This window comes from Gossypium raimondii, chromosome 8, assembly GCF_025698545.1.
Source record: "Gossypium raimondii isolate GPD5lz chromosome 8, ASM2569854v1, whole genome shotgun sequence".
NCBI lineage: Eukaryota > Viridiplantae > Streptophyta > Magnoliopsida > Malvales > Malvaceae > Gossypium > Gossypium raimondii.
Genome location: NC_068572.1, coordinates 23,460,591 through 23,483,549, shown reverse-complemented (window position 1 = coordinate 23,483,549; position 22,959 = coordinate 23,460,591). Strand labels below are relative to the sequence as shown.

Below are 22,959 nucleotides of genomic sequence, written 5' to 3'. Positions count from 1 at the left end.
ATTATTCATCAAAATCAAACTAAATCATCCAACAAATATTTTGGAGTAAAATAGGATAACTTGCTCAAGAATAAAAATAATGCCCAAAAGCAAAGCAAAACAACTGACTCAGCAAAAAGCATCCTTTAATCAACTTATAATAAAAGGAAAATTAATATGAAAAAGCAACTTCAGGCTTCACAGCTTCACCTTCAAGTTTAATTAGAAGGGTATTTCGGTAAAAATAAAAAAAGATACAGACAATATAAAGGGACCTACCAAGTTATATAAAACATAAATAAATCATATTTTTTCCCTAACCGTAAGGTTAGCCTCATGTAGTACATTGCATCAACCTCTTACTATTGCAATTAACTCTCTTTTATCTTCCCCTCTCTCTCTCTCTCACACACACATTCAAAAACGTTCTTAAGAATATTGAACCCCCAAAGAAACACAGAGAAGGAAAAATAAAAATAAAAATACATAATGTTTTGTTTCAGATCAAACCCTTATGCATTGTTTTTTCTTTTCTTTTTTTCTTTGTTTCTTTTTGGACATGAAACAGGTTCTCAAGCTTTAAATGTCCAGACTTTGAATATTTCAGGTACTGATTATTATTATTTCAATGAAAGTTTTTGGTTTTTATTTCTGGGTTTTTTTTTTGAAATCAATTTTTTCTATAGGGTATTGTAAAAGTTTTGTGTTTGGGGAGAGAGAGCAGAGTGAAGTGTTAGCATGGAGGAAGACAGAAAGGAGGAACCTTGCAGAGGGAAGTGAAGGAGACAACAACTCGTCTTTGATTTTGGCTGAAAAAAGGACTTACAGGAGAGACCCTCTTAATGACTTTCACAAGTACACTGGTGGCTGGAATATCAGCAATGAACACTACTGGGCTGTCAGTTTCTTCCCTTGTTCACTTTTTTTGATAAATTGATGCATGCAGCCTGGAATCATGAATTTTATATGTTGTTGGCTGGTTTGCTTGTGTTTGGTGTATGCAGGCCTTTAATTTCCATAGTTTTATCTGATATTCGTATGATTTTTCCTAGAAATTTCATACCTTTATGTGTTTGTAATTGGTTTTGATGCTTATTAAGAACACTTTATTCTCTGTAATCCTGTTTTTCCCTTAGGTTCTTCCCTGATCATTGATTCGGTTCTGTTTTCTTTTTTCTGTTATGTCAATCTCAATGAATCAAATTATCTTGCCAGTCGCTGGTACTTAGAAAACTTATAAAGTTTTCATGTCTGATAATGCAGTCTGTGGGTTTTACGGCGGCTCCTTTCTTTGTCATTGCTGCAGTCTGGTTTGTGATATTCGCACTATGCTTGTTCATCATATGCATCCGTCATTGCTGCTGTCAACTAAATTCTTATGGCTACTCTCGGACAGCTTATGCGCTATCCCTTATTTTCCTCATTCTCTTCACCATTGCTGCAATGTACCAACACTCTTTTCGTGCTGAATTTTTGAGATATGTATGTTTTGAGTAACCGTAAAATTGCTCACTCCATATATAACTTCATATTACAGTGCCGGGTGTGTCGTGCTGTACACTGGTCAGGGAAAATTTCATGGCAGTACAACAGACACACTGGATTATGCGGTTAGTAAGGCAGATCTCACTGCTGAAAACCTCAGGAATGTGTCAGATTATCTTTCTGCAGCTAAGAAAATTAGCGTGGATTCAGCTATTTTGCCATTAGATGTCCAAAAAAGCATTGATGATATCGATAGGAAGATAAACTCTTCGGCTTCAACTCTTTCACATCAAACGGCTGATAATAAAGAAAAAATTCAACATGGCTTAGACAGAATGTAAGTTGAAGCTTTTAGGATGAAATTAGAATAATCTCAGAGCTGATCATGGAACTCATCTCATGCTAAATTCTGCAGGAGATTGGCTCTCATCATTCTTGCTGCTGTGATGCTCTTTTTGGCATTTCTCGGATTCTGTAAATTATATTATTGTTGTGATCATTGCTCCATGATTCTTAGTAATTAGATTATCTCAATATCATCTAACTTTATACTTTTATTTTGGTAACTGGCTGCAGTATTCTCCATTCTTGGATTGCAGTGCCAGGTTTACACGTAAGTGAAGTATCATTAATGTATTTGCCGCTGTAGTTAATGGTATAACTCGGGAAGGTCCATATGTTACTAAACCGAACTTCCTTTATCAATCACTTGTATGATTAATGAATGCAGGCTAGTCATCCTTGGCTGGATTCTTGTTACTGGTACATTTATTTTATGCGGAGTATTTCACCTCCTCCACAAGTATGTTCTGCTCAATTTCTCTTGTGCCATGCTTGTTTATTGTTCAAATCTGTTTTTCAACTTTCGGCCATATAATGGTTTACAAATATGTTATTGATGATAAGCTTAAGATGATGTGAGCTCGAGACTGTTATTACACTTGGCTTAAAATTGTATCCTGTGATTCAGTGTTGCTGGAGATGCATGTGTTGCCATGGATCAATGGGTCCAGAATCCCACTGCCCATACCGCATTGGATGACATTCTTCCCTGTGTGGACAATGCAACAGCCCAAGAGACCTTGTCACGATCCAAGAATGTCACTCATCAACTTGTAAATGTCGTGAATGGTGTCATCAATAATGTTTTCAACCGAAATTTCCCACCAGCATTGTCACCATTATATTTTAATCAATCTGGTCCATTGGTGCCAGTTCTCTGCAATCCATTTCATTCGAATCTTACAAACAGAGACTGTGCATTTGGTGAAGTTACTTTGCATAATGCCACAGAGGTAATAAGGATAGCTTTTCTAAATATATGAAGTTTTAATTTCTTGGCCATACATACGTAACATGCACCATATGCACAGAACACACAATTAGTTAATAACTTGATATCTGTTTCAAACAGGTTTGGAAGAAGTATATATGTGAGGTTTCGGGCTCTGGGGTATGTTCTACACCTGGGCGGTTGACCCCTCAATTTTACACTCAGATGTCGGCAGCAGTGAATGTGAGTTATGGTTTGTATCGCTATGGTCCGTTCTTGGTTAACTTGCAAGACTGCACATTTGTACGGGATGCGTTCACGGATATCAGTCATGATTATTGTCCCGATCTGCGGCACTATAGTCAATGGATCTACATTGGATTAGTAATTGTATCGGCTGCTGTGATGCTGTCATTGATCTTCTGGGTAATCTATGCAAGAGAGAGAAGGCACCGTGTGTACACTAAGCAGTATGATGGTAGATCCGAAGGCCAATACAAAGGTCGATAAGTTGTTAAATTTGGTCATATATACATTACAAAATTTTGTACAATATGTTATCTATCTGTAGGCTAATTAATTAGTATTTGAAAGCCTCTTCTTGAAGGGGTGACTTTGTTCGATACATATATCTGTCTCATAGTTGTGCCCTTAGCTGTTTGGTTTCATCTTTTTGTTGGTTATTATAAAATTGCATGGGGGGTTTTATATATAATCTTTTTTTTTTCTTCCTTTGCTAAGTAATCTAAATCTATTTTAGAAAGGATTAATTTTCATCAAACTTAAAATCGATATGGCACATTGTTATACTATTCATTAATTACTCTATAAATCTAAAGATTCCTTCAAATATGTAGGTGGGAATTTATCAGCTTGGCATGAACAAATAAAGCTAAAATGTTAAATGCATTGGATGATTGTAGAATTGTTCGGGTTTCAAACCAATTTTAAGATTAAATTGTTATAAAATAAATTTATAAAGAGCAAAAAGAGTCTGTATTTTATTGATCAATGAAAACTATATAGTACTTCCCTAAAGTCTACATTTATATACATAAGAAGTATAAATGAGATGACTATTCAATTTAAAGTATATCAAAACTTATTTAGATCTTGATAGACATTCACTTAATAATAAAATATTCATAACACCCCCATTGGATGTTAATTGATAGATAATGTGTCTCATTAAAACCTTATTAAGATAAAAACCCTATGGAAAAAAAAAATTCTCAGTGAAGGAAAAAGAATACGCTTATCTATAATACGCATAACACATTGCCTCAGTAAAAACCTTACCAGGAAAACCCAATTGGATAAAACCTCGGTTAAGGAAAAAGAATACAATGCGTATTTATTCCCCCTCATAAAAACATCACATAATATCTCATATTCTATGTATTCAATATTGAATACTAGCTTTTCAAATGATCATTTCAACATATTTGCTAATCATTTATATCATCATTCTTTTGAAAGTCATGAGTGACGAAAAGTTTTGGGGAAATATATTTTGACATCTTTAGGAGTTTCAATAATAATATTGCATGCAAAACTATTGTCGACTACTTTTATTATTGGTTCCACATTTTCTCAAATTGACATAACTTATTGAGATTTCTTTATTTTCACTATTTTAATCTTCAATTTCAAGTACTTGAATCTCTTCTAGAGTTTTAGTTCTGTCTTGGGTCTCTTCTGGAGCACCTGCCTCCACTATATGACCATCTAGAAGAATTTTCATCTTTGGAACCGAGAAAATCTATCATTTATTCTAACTGGTTGTCCTACTGGGACTTTGATTGAAATTAAAATATTAGGTGGTATATAACACTTGATTATTCTCATTAAGTTTGTGAATACATCTAACAGTTAACTTGTAATAAAGTTAGTTATCCTTTTTTAACTTCTTGCTCAAATTCTCTCTATAAGGATCTAGATAATGATAACTCATTACAAGCAATGATTTCATTCAGTTATTATTTCTCTTCTCCTAATATTGGGAAAACTATCAAATCAAAATAGTAATCACAAATCATGTCATAATTGAATCTCCAAAATATTTAAAACATTTAATAATAAAAAGAGACTCGTAATTAATATATATTCCTAATTTTCTTTGAGGACCCATTCAGGTTTGTACGTTGTGGTGGAGCAATTAGAACATATACGCACATACAAAAATTCAAAGATGGGAAATATTTAGCTCTTAACCAAAAACCAATTGTAATGGAGAGTATTTATAACTTATTTGCTTGATACATATAATTTCATGTTGAAATAGGAAGTTTAGTTCTCATAAGTAATGGTTTAGATATTAATCAGATGCGTTCAATCAATAATTCCTTTAAACCATTATGCACATAAATAACAAGTTTTATAAAAGCTTTTCAAACTCAATCAATAAAAGGCTGAGATATAAACTCATCAACTTTAGTAATATGAATTGTCTTAATTGCATAATCTGAAATTAATTATTTAAACAAGCAATCTTGCAAATGGCGGGTTGCAAGTTGATAACACATATGTGATTATTTTGTAGATGCATCTATCAAAATCATATATTTTCAAAATCATCCACATGGTGAATAAATGAGTCTATATTCATTTAGAAAATGCAAGACACTAAATCTCAACTTTAGCTAGTGAGTTTCTAATAATTAATTTTCATTGAGAATAAGCAACAAATGAGAATTCTTTAAATTAAAAATCTTCTAGTTTTTAATAAATGTCCATATGAATTCTCAATTAATTTTGCATCATATATGATTTAGGATGGTCTAGCTAGTCACGCCAAGTAGTAAATGTATTTGTATCAAGAAACTTTTGGTTTACTTTTAACATGCATTTCTATTGTACTAATAATGACAAATTGATAATTTTACTGTCATTCCTTTTACTTTATATACACGATAAGTATTGTTGTGACATTTACTACTAGAAATGTCTAAATCAATGTGATGTTTATAATGCCACTAAGTCAACAAAATAAATATAATTTCCAAACAATTATATGAAATATTCGCTTTAGGGAATATGCCAAAATTTTCAAATGTCCAAAAAAAACTTGCAACTTCAGGTGCATCCAACCATAACGAGCTTTAGATATTTATAGCAATAGTGATTCATATGAAATATAATATTTTCTTCATTTACAATCTCAATATGATATCCATTATAATAGATATCTTTTAAAACTAATGCATTAACCATCACAAATTTTTTGCTTTTAGACATTGATATATTAGCTCTTCGGAATAATATTTGTTTGTTTCAAGACCAAATAAGATAAATATTTTCTATCTGTAATGATAGAATTCATTACTACATTCTCATATCCTTCCTCAAAGAATATTAACAGAAACAAAATATTTGGACATACGCCACATATGTGGCCAATAATCTTTCATATCACATTGATAATATAAGTTATATTTACCCTTTGAAGAGTTATCTTGAGAACTCTTATTGTTTTCTTATTTATTACTATGTTCCCACTTTTAGTGGTTCATGATTATATTTTTTTTCTTTATGTTTGCATTCACTTCGGATGATGCAACAAATCTAGTAGGACAAACTTCTAAACGCCTTCATTGATTCTTTATTTCATAATCACCATCGCAAACATGCGTGAATTTCAAATCATAATCTATCTATTCATGTTGTCATGATTAGTCTCCAATTATAATAAACATGATATAATAAATAAATCATAGTAAAATATCCCTGAAGATCTTTAACATCATCGTCATCACCCATGTAAGGATTATATAAATTTTCTTGGATAATGATTACCCATCGTGCGCAGGCCTCAATTGAATATTGAAATTGCAAAGCTCTAGAAGGCAATCGACAACAACATGAACAACAGCTTTGGAGTGATTGTATTATAAAATAAAAAAGAATCGTACTATAACGTGTTATAAATAAATAGATATAAAGTAAAGAACAAAAGAGAATAGGAGAGCAAATAGAGTGTATTTTATCGATCAATACAAAGCTTCTCCAAAGTCTATATTTATAGACATAAGAAGTATAAATGAAATAAAACTTTACTTATAATGACTATTAAAATTTAAAGTATATCAAAATTTATCTAAATTTTGATAGAGATTCACTTAATAATAAAATATTTATAGCATAAATTTGATTTTGAATTACTTTTATTTACTAAAACTGTAAATTGGTGCCAAGTTGGACAGTGTTTGTACAATTAATCTTTGATTTTATCAGATTAATATTTACCTAATGAAGGAAAATGTATTTCATTTACATTAAATAGTTGAATTCAGATCAGTTAAAGATTCAAAGAAATGAAAATAAAATTGTGGGTTGATCCACATGCATGCATTTAAGAGTCACCACTGACTAGACAGACGTCACAGTTTTCGCCCCACTCCCTGAATCCGCACCTTGAAAAGGGAAATAAAATGAATCATTGATGTAATTCTGACTTGGCTTTTTCTTTTTCCATTCCTTTCATCCAGGTTTGAGATTATTTTTAGATTCTTCTTTAAAAATGTGATATGGTTTATTATATATACTATATAGACTGAAGTTGTTGAATATTTATTTTTAAAATCATTTATTAATACAAAGCTCCAAGACAACTTTTTTTTCTTTTCAAAGCTATAAAACCGCGACATTCTGAAGCTAGGAATTGGTTACCCACACAAAGAAGAGTTATTCCCGGTTTGATAAAAGCTTTTTTGAACCATTCTCATGGCCTCAAAAACATGCATCATCATGGAAGTCCAAGTCAGAAGGGCGTAGATGCCTATGTGCCCCAACCTCACACCCGGGATCCTTCGGGTGTAGCCTGCATAGGAATTTCAACAGGCTGCCGCCTGGTCGCACCAAGCTGGTTCGTGTGCCACCCACCCACTGGAAAATACCCAAAGCAAATCTCATCAACCCTTTTCTAATCCAAATCCTTAGACCATCCACCCATGACATGCAAAGGAGGAGAAATTTCCAGCCCAAGCCTTCCAGGTTTTGTTTATTGAATGCCAACACAGACGCCATTGGGGTTGCTGTCTCTTAACAATAATATATATTATATTATATTGTTGGTTTAGTTGCAAGATTTTGCCCTTTGCTATCTTTTTCATTCTTAGAATCTTTTGAGGTTACATGTATGTGTATAGGAGCGAATTGTATGTATATAAAGCTATCTATGGCAGTGAAAGGCAGAGGAAATTTAAGGTTTCTATATATTTCTATTTGAAGTTTTTTTTCCCCCTTCTTTGCCATGTTCATTCACGATAGTATATACCATTAAGCCAGAGTTTTAGAAATTACAGGCAAAGTGACATAAGATTCGAGTTTTTTTTGCTATATATTTGATGATTTGATTCCTTTTGTTCTTCTTTATATCTTTGTTTTATAAAAATAAAACGATATTGCATGATCAAGGAATGGAATATATTTTATAGAGAACATAGTGATAGCTAAAATTATTAAATTTCAAGATAATATATTTATTACCATTAAGCTTAAAAAGCGATTTTAAAATATATATAATATTTATTTTAGACAAAAAAGAATATATCAACTCCTTTAATAAAGCTAAACAGGGCTTGTTTTGAAAAGCAGATTATTTACCCCAAACCTGAGATGTTTCACGCAAATTTTTAATAACCTTTCTGTTTAGTTTGGCAGCTATGGATGTGGATGCAAAAAGAGGAAAGTGAGTACAGTTGATGGGTTGATGTGCTGATTTTGTATTTTTCATTCATATAATTTATATTCTTTTGTTTATTTATTTAGATTTGTAAAGAAATAATTTTTTTATCAATTTTTTGAAAATTCCAAATTCCGAATAATAAGGGTGCATTTTGAAACTATAGTATAATTGGGTAAAAGTCATTCTTATAATTACAAAAAATTTTTTTTTTAGCATGTCATGTTTGATGGTATAAAATAATTATATAATTATATAATTTTAAATTTTAAATAAAATATTAATTATTATAAAATTATCAATAATACTTAAAAATAGTATGCACTTTACTAGGCCAAAATGTATAGAAATTGTCCCTCATAAATAAAATTGTGAGATTGTTTAAACAAGATTCATAAAATAACACATAATCATATTTGAAAAATAAAATATATATCTTAAAATTAAAACACTATTATTATTGTATAAATTTTAAAATTTGGAAAAACAAGTTAATTAGAATTAAATTCAATTACAAGCAATCACAACTTTGCAAATAAAGAGATCAAACCCTAGATCTTAATGACAGTAAACTTGAAACCCACATCATTAAGCTAGTGATGTGATTGATGTTGTAACAAGGTACCACATTTGTTGCCGGAGCAACTATGATCAAATCACAGTTCGATTATAACATTAAACATTTAAATATAAGTATATTAGGTATATAAAATGATAAGTATTAATTTCCGGGTATTATACGAGCTTACGAAAGCTCTATAGCTAACTCGAGGTTGAACTAGGGCCAATTTATAATGTTTTCAAAGTTTGGAGTTGACATTGCAACGTTGGAGGTTCCTCTTTGCGGCATCACATACTAACTTGGCCTCATCGCAACAATCATTATTCGACGTCGTGGCATGGCATAAGGACTTGATCTAGTCATGACAACCAAAACTCGTTACGACATGACATACTGTTTCTAAATAATACCAATTTAACATGAAGCTGCAAGCACCAAATCATCCCAAATACATAAGTACAACACATTTTTGGAAAGTTTTGGTCCTTCTATCCTGATCATATATTTTTTAAGTAGATTTGTAGTTTAATTACAACAAACAAGCAAACTAGGTAATAAAAGAATCCAAAATTCAAGAAAAACAAATTAAACAGATCTAGAAAATAAAACTCGCAAATTAAACAGAAGTGAAAATAGATTAAAAATAAAATAAAATTTACCTCATTTTTACCGTGATATGCTTGCAATTTTTAAGTGTTATTAATCAACCAAGAAAAGGTTTCAAAATTTTGAGTCAAATGCTTTTCAATTTTTAAGGTAAGAAAAACAAATATGAAATGCCCAAATTACTTAATTTTAATAACTCTAATTTTTTTCCAATTGTAAATTTACTTCCATTTTTTTTGCTTTCAAAAAGAAATTAAATTTAAAAGCAAAGATTATCAGATTTTTTCGTCATTTCCTTCTATTTGCATGGTAAAAGGAAAGCTTATACTTTTTATTTTAGTGAGGTAGGTTAAATAATAAATCTAAGACTTAAAAACATTCGCCCTCATTGTTTTCATTTTGAAACTTAAGACGATAGTTATTTTTCGTTTCTTAATTTACGAACGAGTTTTTTAGTTTTATTTGTTTCATTATAAAATAAATTAAAACGTATTTCTTTTCCTGTGTTCAAAAAAAAAAAAAACAAAACAAGAGAAACATTGTTCAATCATGTTTCATAATTGGTATTTTAATTTATAAGTTACAAATTGCTTCCATACCCAAAATTTTATTATTCTAAAATCTGATAAACTAATATTTAGTCTTTAAATTTGATAAAAATTCAACTTAGTCCTTCAACTTATTTTTGGTTTAGATTAGTCTCTAAGTTTGGATTCTATCTTTTCTTCTTTTCCCATTCACACGTAAGTGCACAAAAATAATTATTTTATTTTTAAATTATTTTTAAATTCTTAATTTTAACTATATATTGAATATTTTATATTTTTAAAATATAAATTCAATCATTCATTTATAATTTCTTTTATAATTTTCATCTTTTATTTAACTTTTAAGTTTCCTTTTTAAAAATTATGTGATTCCTAAAAAAAAATCAAGTGATAATGTGACATAATCTCAAAATATGGCATTATCACCTCTTAATTATGTTTAAAAACTAAATTATTTGATTAAATTTAATTCAAAAATTAATTTGAATGAAAACATTTAAAATAAAATTTTAAAAATAAATTGCCAAATTCATGAATTAAATGTTACTAACCCTAAAAGTTAGAGATATACTAAAATTTTGGTGTCAAATATTCAAAAGCAAAAGGCAGGCAGTCCAATGTGAAAATGGCATAATAAATTTGGGTATCTCTAAGCCAACCTAAAGAGATCCCCAAACTCAAATTATTGTTGTAGTCGGCCGAAGGACCACAAAGCAAGTGGAGGCCATTGGACCATTTGCTTGGGAAACACATCTTAATTGCCATATACAGACAAAAATCAAGTCATTACACAAGGAATAGATTATAGTTTTCTTTATCATCAGCTCATTAACTGTGGTAGTTTTCAAAATTGATAGGTTAATAACTTTAACTCTCAATATTTACACATAATGTAATTTTTAGTGATAAAAAAGAGAAAAAATTGAATAATTGAATAATCATTTTATAATTTTTCTATAATTGAGTGACTAAAAAAGAAATTTAGTAATAATTAGATTATAATTTTATAATTTTTTATAATTGAGTGATTTTACTAATAATTAAGTCACGATGTAAAAGAGTAAGAAGAATTTATTTTTTAAAATTTAATGACTAAATTACAGTAGAAAAGTGGTTAATTAATGAATTTGTCAGCTTCTTCCTTTTCTTACTTAATTGGAGAATGGGAATGGGAATGGGAATTTTAAAAAATAAACCCAACTTTTCCAAATCTTCTAGGTGTTTCATTATTTGATTCAAAGGTCATTTGTCATCACATGCTAAAAACTTTTTATTTATTTATTTATTTCTAATTGGAATTGAAGTAGAAGGAAGTTGTGGCCTTTCGCGTTCAAACTAAGAAACTGAAGTTCATCTTTGTTTTATTTCTTAATTAGGAAAAGAAAAGGTGGAATATCCTAACACCTAAAATCTTCCTTTCTATTTCTCCCCTCCTTTTATTTAAACTTCCAATCAAATTTTATTGTTGAGGTGGTTAAATTTTATTTATGCATTCGATTATTATTAAAAGATAATCATTATAAATCATTATAAATTGATCTTCCCTCTACTATTAGGGTTACGCACACAAAACACATCAAACATTATAGTCTTCATTACTTAGAGTTTGTATAATTAAAGAAGAGGTCAAGAAGGAGAAATTAATTGATAGGGTGTTCTTCGTCAAGTTTAATGACCAACTCTAATTACGCATCGGTATATCTTAAACTTATGAAATCATATTATTCTAGAGATCCTAACATAATTGTTTATCCAATTTTAAGGATTTGATTTTGCATAGTAGATTAAAGAATATATATAATTAGAGATTCATATTAATTTGAAGCTTATTAAATCGATAAACATCCTAAGAGTATTTTTTTTCTAACGATTCTTATTACTATTTGTATATGAACATGCACTTTGTGGGATAAATTTTTAATTTTCTTTTCATTATTATTATTAAGAATTTATTAATTGATAATTGTTACTTGCGGCATTTATATGATATTTATTTTAAGTTTGACATCTATATAATGCATATAATTTGTTAGTTATGTAACCAAATTAGAAAATTCTTGTAGATGCCAATTAAATCATGTATGTAAAGTGTCAATATTCGTTCACTTAATGAATTAAATGTTTGTGATGGAAAAGTGAATTGTTATCTTTCACGACTCATTAGAATTTTTCAATTTTTCCAAAGGTAAATTATTTATACTATTAATAGTGAAAATTATGGTGAAAAATTAATATTTTTGTCTAAAGACAGTTTATATTTGATTAAAATTATTTATTTGTCCTTTAAGGTTATTTGTATTTATTTATGATACTATATCGTAGTATCTATCTAAAGGAGAACTACAATATACTTGGATTGTTTACACATTTGAATTCAATATTTGACCATTTATGTATTGTTTTGTTTTTATGTATTATTTTGATGGGAATGATCAAACAGATTGAATCTTGTGTTTTTGTGAATGACTATTGTAATAACCCAATTTGCCCGGGCTCATCATAATAATAATAGACCAAAAATAATTAAATAAGTCCAAGTATCAGGTCTATTTACAATAGTCATTAGCCCAAATTTAACCCTAGCCCAAAATACTTAAAAAATTTTTATAAAGAAGAAGGGGACCTAAACCCTAATGCGCCGCACCTCTGCTACCACCCACGTGCCTCCATAGCACGCCCACCGCCCGAGGCCTGGCCGCCTTGCACTGAAATGGCAAGGTCCTTTCCGTTGACCTCGCTTAGCCCTGCAAAATAGAACAAAAAAAGAAGACAGAGCAGAAAAAGGCAGAAGCGAAAGCAGAAACAATAGAAATAATAGTAAAAATGATATACAGTGTTGTAAATGGCTATAAAAGCCAAACATATCAATGTAATATGGCTACAGACAATCAAATACAAAAAAAAAAACACAAATATCAATAAAAAACAGAATAGAAATTTCTAAAGGTGATTCCTTTTTTTCTTTTGTTTTATTTTCGAATAGATTTATTTTGTAATTAGAAAAAAAAAACAACAAAAGAAAGGTTTAGAGAAAACAAACCTTTGCGCTCCATCGCTGAGAACGGTTGAGGTAGCCACTTTCGATGAAAAGTGGCCAAAAATCGAAGGGTTTTTAACATTCGGGTCGTTTTCGTGAGGATTTCGAGAATTTTGGGCTCAGATTTAGGTTTAGGAGGGTCAACATAGTAAAATGAGAGTTTTTGGTGTTTTTTGGCCACCGTGGAAGACGGCGCTGTCGTCGGTGATCGATGGCCGGATCCTTGATCGGAGCCCGGAGGGGAAGAGAGAGGTTGACAGGATTTCTGTTTTTTTTTTTTTTGAAGAAGGAAGTTGAAAATGAAAATTTTGGAAAAATTTTTGACTTTTATAACAGTGTGAAACGTCGCCGTTTCACTTTGGCCATTTAAGTGCCAAAACGGCACCATTTAAGGCAACCCGTGCGTAACCCGACCCGCTCCAGGGGGATCCATGTGTTTTCAATTTTTGGGCTATTTACACCCCTGGTCCTCCCGCATTTTTGGGTTGTTTTAGTTTAGTCCTTTTTCACTTTTTTTTATTTTTTAAATTTGGCCACTGAACTTTTGTGCGTTTCAATTTAGCCCCTGGCTCGCTAGAAGGGACATGTGTCCAAGGGATCGTTTATTTTGCTTTATTATTTTTACTTTATTACTCCTTTTTATATATGTGCTTAAAAATTGGATTGTGTATATGTTTATTAGCATTTTTTTCGTTTTTACTTTTGTTCATCATTCTTTTACCGTTGAAAATATCCACGTTTAATACTATATATTTATTTTTTATTTACTCATTTATTTATCATTCTTTTACTTTTAAAATATTTAAATTTAATATTATGAATATTTACTTTATCTATTTATTTATTTATTTATTATTCTTTTACTTTTCAAATGCTTAAATTTAATATTGTTTATATTTGTTTTATCTATTTATTCACTTATTTATTCTTTTAATTTTAAAGAAATTTTAAATTCGATATTGTTCATATTGGTTTTATCAATTTATTTATTTATTTATTTTTAAATACTTCAATTTAATGATATTTGTTTTATCTATCCATCAATTTATTATTCTCTTTTAAATATTTAAAATTAGACACCACTTATATTCATTAAGCACCTTTCATTTTTTTTGAATTATTTTATTTATTATGTTGTGATGTCATAAATTGATTTTTTCATTATTGCTATATTCACATTATTATTGCCATAGTATTTGGCCATTTACTTGTCATTTATCATCCTAATATAAATGTCCTACCCATAGCCACATCACATTATTTTATTATCATTGTATTATACACTATGTTCAAACATATTTGTCCATTTTTTATACGATGCCCGAATTAAACATGTATGCCTTTGTAAGTGTTACATTAATTTTTATTCAGTGCATAAAAAGGAAATTTTTAAGAATAGGCAATGTTTCATATTTGGGAGATTCGAGAAATCATACCCTAACTTACGGGGTTTCGATTTTCTTGTTGAACTCAAATAACCGAATATTCTTTTAAAATTAAAAATACATAAGATTTCAAATAAAAAATAAAGACAAGCTTATTCTCAAAGGTTCAAGGTGTCGTGTCCTAACTTACGGGATGTGACATTTTGTTATCTCGAGACGAGAGGGTCTTTAACATTTGTTCCAATTTGTTCAAGCGGTTTTTAATTAAAAAATAACATAATACAAAGAGGGGTCGCATTTGAAATTCTTTTCGAGTTTTCAACTTTCGACATTAAGACATTAATTAATCAATTAGGTTCCAATTTTAGGCGTTACGAGGGTACTAATCCTTCCTCGTACGTAACCGACTCCCGAACCCATTTTTGGATTTTTGTAGACCGAAAAACAATGTTTTAATAAATCAAACTGTTTATTAAAACGATCAAATTGTGAGGTGATCCGATCACACCTAATAAAAAAGATTGGTGGCGACTCCATTTTCGTTTTCAAAATAAAGCCTTATAAAAAAAATGGTTTCGACAGCTTGGCAACTCCACTAGGGACTGATATAAGAAAGTCAAGCCACAAATTGATTATTTTATGTTTTTTTTGTCAAAAATTAAAAATCTGATTTAAATTTACGATCCTTCCATTGCATTTCATCTGTCGTTTTTGTGGTATTTGTCATAATATGTTTGCTTTATTGGTTTGAGCCTTTTTTATATATCTCCACATATTGCATCGCATAAATCGGTCGATTTTACCCTCTTAAGTGGAAGTGAGAAACTATTCCTTCGTGAGGTCTTCACCTCTGTATAGGATAGTTGATCGCTTTCGGGATACATCCGTACTTATGTTTTTGTAAGATTTTCATCTTCGTATAGTCATAGAAAAATGTATTCCCCTGAACTGAACTCGGTCCATATGAGCCTATAATGGGCGAGGATCGAGGAATCTGTCGGTTCAGATACCCTTGCTTTAGAACCAAACCGCATATAATGAGCCCTAGTGTCATGGGTTGTGCATGGGAGCACGCAACCATGACAAACTTGTGCGATCCATCGTATTTAAGGGAGGTCATTTGGCCCAATCAAACTAGTCCGTTGCTTGGAGAGATTAAAAGCCCATCTCCAGAGCTCGATAAATATGGAAGATAATCTTCAAAGATATAAGAAGATAAGTTTATGTAGTCTTAGAGTTTTGATTGTATACAACTTTTAATTGTAGCCGTTGATGTACTTTAATTTACACCATTGATTTTAGAGAGGCTCAAATATAAATAGAAACCTCTTTACTCATTGTAATTCATTCAGTTGTAAATAAGAATTTTGAGAGTATTCACTCAAACTTTTCTCTAAGTGTTCTTGCTTTTCTGTGGCTTTTGTTCATCTTTCAAAGTTCGTTCTTCTATTGTTCTTCGTGGGTGCCTTGAGGGAATTCTGTTGAATCCTTTATCGTTGCGAGTTAGGCCGACTTAGGCATTTTTGAGCAAAGAAACTGCCTAAGGCCGCACAGATCGCGTGGGAAAACTCTAAGTCTGTGACAGTTGGTATCCGAGCTAAGGTTTGAAGCCACCGTTGAAAGATGTCAAAATAAGTTGCTGGGAATGTTGAGGGAATGGAGACCCGTGGAAAGGATAGGAAAGCTAGCCGCTCGAGGGACATATTGTCAGCTTTACAGGATCGTGTCGTCACTCTCGAGAATTTTGTGGGGGATATCAAGGAGAGGGATTGATGATGTCGATGATAGGCTCCATGAGGGATTGCAGTCCATGCAGGAGCAGCTCAAAGTGTATGTGTCGGATAATGTGGAACAGTTGACTGGTAGAGATTCTACCATTGAGGCTATGGTAGAGGCCTTGAAAGGGGAGATTGCGGAGCTCAAGGGTGAAGTCACAATCTACAAGGCTGCTTTGGGCAATGGTGGGTTAGTTGTTGTCGCACCTAAGCCCAATATTGATGTTCCCAAGCCCAAGGAGTTCAGGGGAACAAGGTCCGTAAGAGATGTGGACAACTTTCTGTGGGGAATCGAGCAATACTTCCGTACCAAAGGCATCACAGAGGATGTCACTAAGGTAACTGTAGAAGCCCAAATTTGCTCGGCCCACCAGAGAAAATAAAACAAATAAATCAACCAAACCCCAAAATTTCAAGCCCAATAATACAAAAACAACAAGCTCAAAATATAAAAAAGGAAAGAGGCCCGATTGGCCCAAAACCTAAACTCTTCAGCAGAAACCCTAGTGCCCACTAACTCTAGGTGCGTCGCACCTAGGGTCTTCTGACCCCTAGCCTTTTGCCACCGCCGCGCCACCTACTCTGCCACCAACTCTGCCGCCGCTCGTCAATCTCCTGCAAGAAATTAAGGCAGAAGTGACAAGCACAAAATAGACTAAAAAAAACATGTAAAAATGGCTATAAAGCCATAGCAAATCACTTGTACCGGGGTTCCCCCTCTTTCACGAACATTGAGAAAATAAATAGAAAATTTCAAAGTGATTTTTTTCTTTGATTTCGGCTTTTCTTATTTTTATTTTTTTCTCATCTTGTTTTATTTTTTATGAATGGAAATAAAAATAAATAAAAGAAGAAGAAAGAAGGGAAACTCACCGGAGACGCCCCGTGACGCGCAGGCGGAGGGTGGTTCTCCATTGCTGAACTTGGACTGAGAGAAGGTGTGGGGGGTTTTCCCTTTGGCCTTTGGTTCGTGAAGGCTCGGCCTTCCTTCGGTTTTCGAAATGGGGTTTAAAAACCCAATTTTTTTGGCTCCGAACACCGTCGGCGGTGGAGCCCCGACGGCCGGCAACTATGGCCAGATTTGGGGGTTTGAGAGAGGGCTCCAAAACTCTCTGAATTTTTTTTAAAAAATGGGATGAAACTGATTTATTTTTGGTTTTTTTTAACATTTATATTGAGTTTGAAACGACGCCGTTTTGGGCCATAGCTTCAGGAGCCAAAACGACGCCGTTTAGGGGGGCAACCCGCGTGTGACCCGACCCGACCAGGGGATCCGCGTGTTTTTGAGGTTTGGGTTATTTGCCCTTTTAGTCTTTTCGCTTTTTAATGGTTTTTCAATTAAGTTTTTTTTTATTTTTTTTATTTTTACCCCGTAAATTGTTACGCTTACAATTTGGCCCTCTATGTTATTCGTGTGTTCAATGCAGTCCTTGCTTTTTCATTTATTTATAGATTTAAACCCCGAATCTTGTTTCAAAGTTTAATTTAGTCCTTTTGTTATTGTTTATTTTCTTAATAATTTGATATTATTACTGTTATTATTAATTATTATTGTAATTATTTGTTCATTTATATTTGTTTTAACTTGAAATCTTTGTTATATGTATACATATACATGTGTTTATATATATATATATACATATGCATATTTTTATAATTTATCTATATACATATATGTACCTATATATTTTCGTTTCATAATTTATATATATCTATATACATGTCTATATATGTATTTTATTTTCACAAATATATATATATATATATATATATAATATAATATATATATATATATACTTGCATATTCTTTATACTTTTAAAATATGTATTTTTATTTTATATTTTATAATTCATATATATATAAATCCATATACATATACATATTTTTTTAATTTATATGCATATATATATATATATATATATACATACTTACATTGTTTTATTTTTATAATATACATATTTATATCTTTTTGTCTTTATGTAATATATATATACACATGCGTATTTTTATACATACTTATGCTTTCATATTTTATAATTCTTATACATATACATATATATACGTATAGACATACATATTTTCATTATATATATATATACCTACATAGTTTTTGTATTTTAATTCATACATACATTTTATATTTTAATAATTTTATTCATTTCCTTCATTTATTTACATGTCTATTATTTTTCATGCTTTAGTTTTTATTTATATATTACATGTTATTCTCGCATACATGATTGATTTTATATATATATATATATATTTGCCTTCTTATTTATTTATCTTTTGTTTTTACTGTGATTATTTTACTTACATTATCATCATCATTCCATTACACCCATTTTTATTTCGATTTCAAAAAAGAAATTTTAAAAATATAAGTAATACTCGGTATTTGGGATCTTTGAGAGAATCGAACCCTAACGTATTGGGTTTCGATTTTCTCCGTTAAATCTAAATAATCGAGATTACTCTTTTAAAATGATAAAAAGCTCATTATCGGGAATTTAATACGTTGTGTTCTAACGCATTGGATATGACACATTGTTTTCCCGAGATAAGGATTTTTTTAAAAAAATAATAAAGGTAATATTCAATGTTTAGAATTTTGAGAACTTGTGCCCTAACGTATTGGGTTGTGATTTCTTCATTTGACTTAAACAATTGGATATCCTTTTAAACTTTATTACACGAGTCTTTTTTTTTAAACCTAAGTTTTAAACGACCTCGGAGTTTAAGAAAAGATTAAGTCCTAACTTACTGGGCCTGATCTTTTTTTTCTAAGATAACTAAATATCTTTTAAATAAGCAAATTTTTGGCATTCATCCGCGTATCAAGAATTAGAGACATTGTGTCCTAACTTATTGGATATGATGTTTTTTTTCTCGATTAACGTAAAATATGCTTCGTTTCCCAAAAATTTTCAACATTTTAATACAAGGATCGTATTTTTAAAATTCTTCAAAGTTTTTAATTTTCGACATTAAGACATCAACTAATCAACTAGGTACCAATTTAGGGCGTTACGAGGGTGCTAACCCTTCCTCGTACGTAACCGACTCCCGAACCCGTTTTTTTGAATTTCGTAGACCAAAATCATTGTTTTAATAAAATTAAATTGTTTATTAAAAACAACCACTTTTCAAGATGGCCCGATCACACCTTATCAAAAAAGATTGGTGGCAACTCCTATTTTTTGTTTTATTTTCAAAAAACAAGTCGACCCCTTTTTATCAAAAAAATGGTCTCAACAGTAACTACTGCTGCGATGTATTTATCTGACGTTGCTTTGTTGTGGTGGCGTCGTAGGTCCACTGATGTGAGACGTGGTGGGACCGAAATCGAAACTTGGGAGGAGGTTCGATGTGAGTTCAAAACACAGTTTTACCCAGGGTATGCCGAGGATGAAGCTCGGGAAAAGTTGTGTCGGCTTGCGCAACAAGGCACTGTGAGGGAGTATGTGCAGAAGTTTAGCGAACTTATGCTCCAAATCTCAGATATGGGGGAAAAAAGAGGCATTCTTTTCCTTCATGGACGGATTAAAACCGTGGGCGAAGCAAGAGTTGCAACGCCGAGGAGTTCAAGAACTCACCAAGGCTATGTCTGTAGCAGAATCGCTTGCTGAATTTGGTGGGAAGAAAGACAATGCTAATTCTTCTAAGCCCAGATTTAATCAAAAGTGTAATAGTGGGGGAGATAAAGAAAGACCCACTAGGAATGGCAATGGTAAGAAGCCTTGGGACAAGAGAAAGAGTGCGCCTATAAGTTACTTTCACTGTGATGGTCCACATATGATCAAGGATTGCCCAAAGAAGGCCACTCTCACGGCTGTGGAAGCAAAGGGGGAGTTCGATGTAGAGGATAACAATCTTGGTTCGATACTAGGGGGTGTCGAAGATAGAATGAGCCATGGTTTGATATTTGTAGACATCATTGTGGCTGGCAGAAAGTTGAATGCGCTTGTTGACACAGGCGCTTCTGATTTGTTTATTTCCGAGGAGGATGCTTGTAAACTGGGCCTCAAGATAGATAATGAAGTGGGTCGGATCAAAACAGTGAACTTAGAAAGTGTTCCAATCAAGGGGGTTGCAAAGGGAGTGGATCTTCAGCTTGGCGAATGGTCCGAGAAGTTATCCATTAAGGTAATACCACTTGATGATTATGATTTTGTGGTTGGAATAAGTTTCATTGATCAGTTTAATGTTCTTATTGCCCCTTCGAGTAATTACATGGTGATTTCGGACGCGAAACATCAATGCATGGTAAAAGTGATAAGGAAAAGAAGCTTCGAGGGAAAAACACTATCAGCAATTCAGTTTGCTAAAGGAGTACGTAGAAATGAAGTCTCATATTTAGCCACCTTGAAGATCGAAGAGACCGCTGAGTCTGTTAGTGAGACCTCGAATGAAGTGGGTCAATTGTTGCAATCATTTCGAGATGTAATGCTTGCTCAGTTGCCTAAAAGTTTGCCTCCCAAGAGGGAGCTGTACCACAAAATCGAGTTAGTGTCCAACATGGTGCCGCCAGCAAGGGCTCCCTATCGTATGTCTCCACCAGAATTAGAAGAGTTGCGAAAACAATTGAAGAAACCTTTGGATACGGGATTCATTAGACCATCTAAATTACCATACGGTGTACCAGTGTTGTTTCAAAAGAAACATGATGGGTCCTTGAGAATGTGTATCGATTATCGAGCTCTAAACAAGATCACTGTGAAGAATAGGTACCCTATTCCTCTTATTGCAGATTTGTTCTATCAGCTTGGTAGTGCAAGATGGTTTACCAAGTTAGATCTAAGATTGGGGTACCATCAAGTTCGAATAGCCGAGGGGGATGAGCCAAAGACAGCTTGTGTGACACGGTACGGTTCGTATGAGTTCCTTGTGATGCCTTTCAGACTCACGAATGCCCCAGCTACATTTTGCACCCTAATGAATAAGGTACTTCAACCTTTTTTTTGATCGTTTTGTGGTTGTTTACCTTGATGATATTGTGGTGTATAGCAAGTCTCTTGAGGAGCACGTGGGACACTTGAGGGAGGTGTTCCAAACTTTGAGGGAAAATGAGCTGTTCATCAAGGAGGAGAAGTGCTCATTTGCGCAACAAGAGGTGTCATTCCTAGGCCACATTGTGGGAGATGGTAAGATCCGAATGGATAAGAGCAAGGTTTGAGCCATTTTCGAGTAGGAGCCTCCAACCAAGGTAACGGAGTTGAGATCTTTCCTTGGGTTAGCAAATTACTATCGACATTTTGTCGAAGGTTACTCTAGAATTACCACACCCTTGACGAACATGTTGAAAAAGGGGAAAGAATAGGATTGAAATCCGAAATGTGAGAAGGCCCTCAATCAATTGAAACAAGAAATGACGAGGTAACCCGTACTTGCCTTGCCGGATTTTTCGAAGCCTTACGAGGTACGCACGGATGCATCAGATTATGCTATTGGAGGAGTACTGATGCAAGATGGGCACCCAATTGCTTTCGAGAGTCGAAAGCTTAATGATACGGAGTGAAGATATACGGTCCAAGAGAAAGAGATAATTGCGGTAGTACACTGCTTGCGCACTTGGAGACATTATCTATTGGGTTCCAGGTTCGTGGTCCTTACCGATAATGTTGCCAATAGTTATTTTCTAACCCAGAAAAAGTTGTCTCCCAAGTAGCTCGTTGGCAGGTTTTACTAGCGGAGTTTGATTTCATAATGGAGTATAAACCAGGAAGTGCCAACATTGTGGCTGATACACTTAGTCGAAATATGGAATTCGCAGCAATTAGCAAACCTGATGGTTCTTTATTGGAACGCATTCGAGAGGGATTGTCCCATGATCCCACAGCCAAAAATTTGATTGAGCTTGCCAAGGAGAGAAAAACGAGAAGATTTTGGCTTGATGGGGAGCTGTTATACACTCATGGACACCGCCTTTATGTGCCCCATTATGGGAAACTACGTAAGGAAGTCATGAAGGAGTGTCATGACTCGAAATGGGCGGGCCATCTAGGGATGCATCGCACTTTGGCCCTTTTGGAGGATAGTTATTACTGGCCTTACATGAGTGTTGATGTGGAAACCTATGTGAAAACTTGTCTAGTGTGCCAACAAGACAAGGTCGAGTTAAAGACTCCAACCGGTTTGCTTCAACCCTTGCCAGTTCTGGAAAGGCCATGGGAGATTTTATCCATGGATTTTATTATTGGTTTGCCTAAGTCTGACGGGTTTGCGAGTATTCTTGTTGTGGTGGACAGGTTTTCAAAGTATGTGACATTTATTCTGGCAACCAAGGAGTGCCCTGCTGAGGAAGCAACTCGGTTGTTCCTTAGACACGTGGTGAAATATTGGGGAGTGCCACTGTCTATTATCAGTGATCGAGATGGGTGATTTACGGGCCGGTTCTGGACAGAGTTGTTCAAGTCAATGGACTCAGATTTGAACTTCTCCATGAGCATGCATCCACAAACCGATGGGCAAACTGAATGAGTAAATGCATTGTTGGAGACATATCTTCGACACTACGTGAGTGCCACACAAAGGGATTGGCCAACGTTTTTGGATGTAGCCCAATTTTCATACAACTTGCAGCGAATTGGGGCCACGAATCAAAGTCCATTTGAAATAGTGCCGG

At 32.8% G+C, this 22,959-nt stretch overlaps 1 protein-coding gene across 2 annotated transcripts; it reads left to right on the top strand.

Annotated features, from left to right (window-relative positions):
* Positions 1–291: 291 nt before the first annotated feature.
* Positions 292–3,405, top strand: LOC105791062 (uncharacterized). 2 transcript variants are annotated; one of them, XM_012618940.2, is made up of 9 exons: positions 292–586; positions 666–877; positions 1,243–1,424; positions 1,517–1,801; positions 1,880–1,938; positions 2,041–2,077; positions 2,195–2,266; positions 2,435–2,759; positions 2,879–3,405. In XM_012618940.2, exons 1-9 carry the CDS (start codon positions 469–471, stop codon positions 3,245–3,247), a joined length of 1,659 nt encoding a protein of 552 aa, XP_012474394.1. In that variant the 5' UTR covers positions 292–468; the 3' UTR covers positions 3,248–3,405. The 2 variants fall into 2 exon arrangements, with proteins under 2 accessions (XP_012474394.1, XP_052491003.1); XM_052635043.1 differs by lacking the exon at positions 292–586 and having other exon boundaries at positions 677–877; positions 1,243–1,289; positions 1,376–1,424.
* The last annotated feature ends 19,554 nt before the right edge of the window (positions 3,406–22,959 follow it).

Bases quoted from the DNA above. Each gene is read 5' to 3' on its own strand.
- LOC105791062 (XM_012618940.2), top strand. From the start codon at position 469: ATGTTTTGTTTCAGATCAAACCCTTATGCATTGTTTTTTCTTTTCTTT. The intron at 878-1,242 runs GTCAGTTTCTTC...CTGATAATGCAG, and splicing joins GCAATGAACACTACTGGGCT to TCTGTGGGTTTTACGGCGGC. The intron at 1,939-2,040 runs GTAAATTATATT...AACTGGCTGCAG, and splicing joins TTTGGCATTTCTCGGATTCT to TATTCTCCATTCTTGGATTG.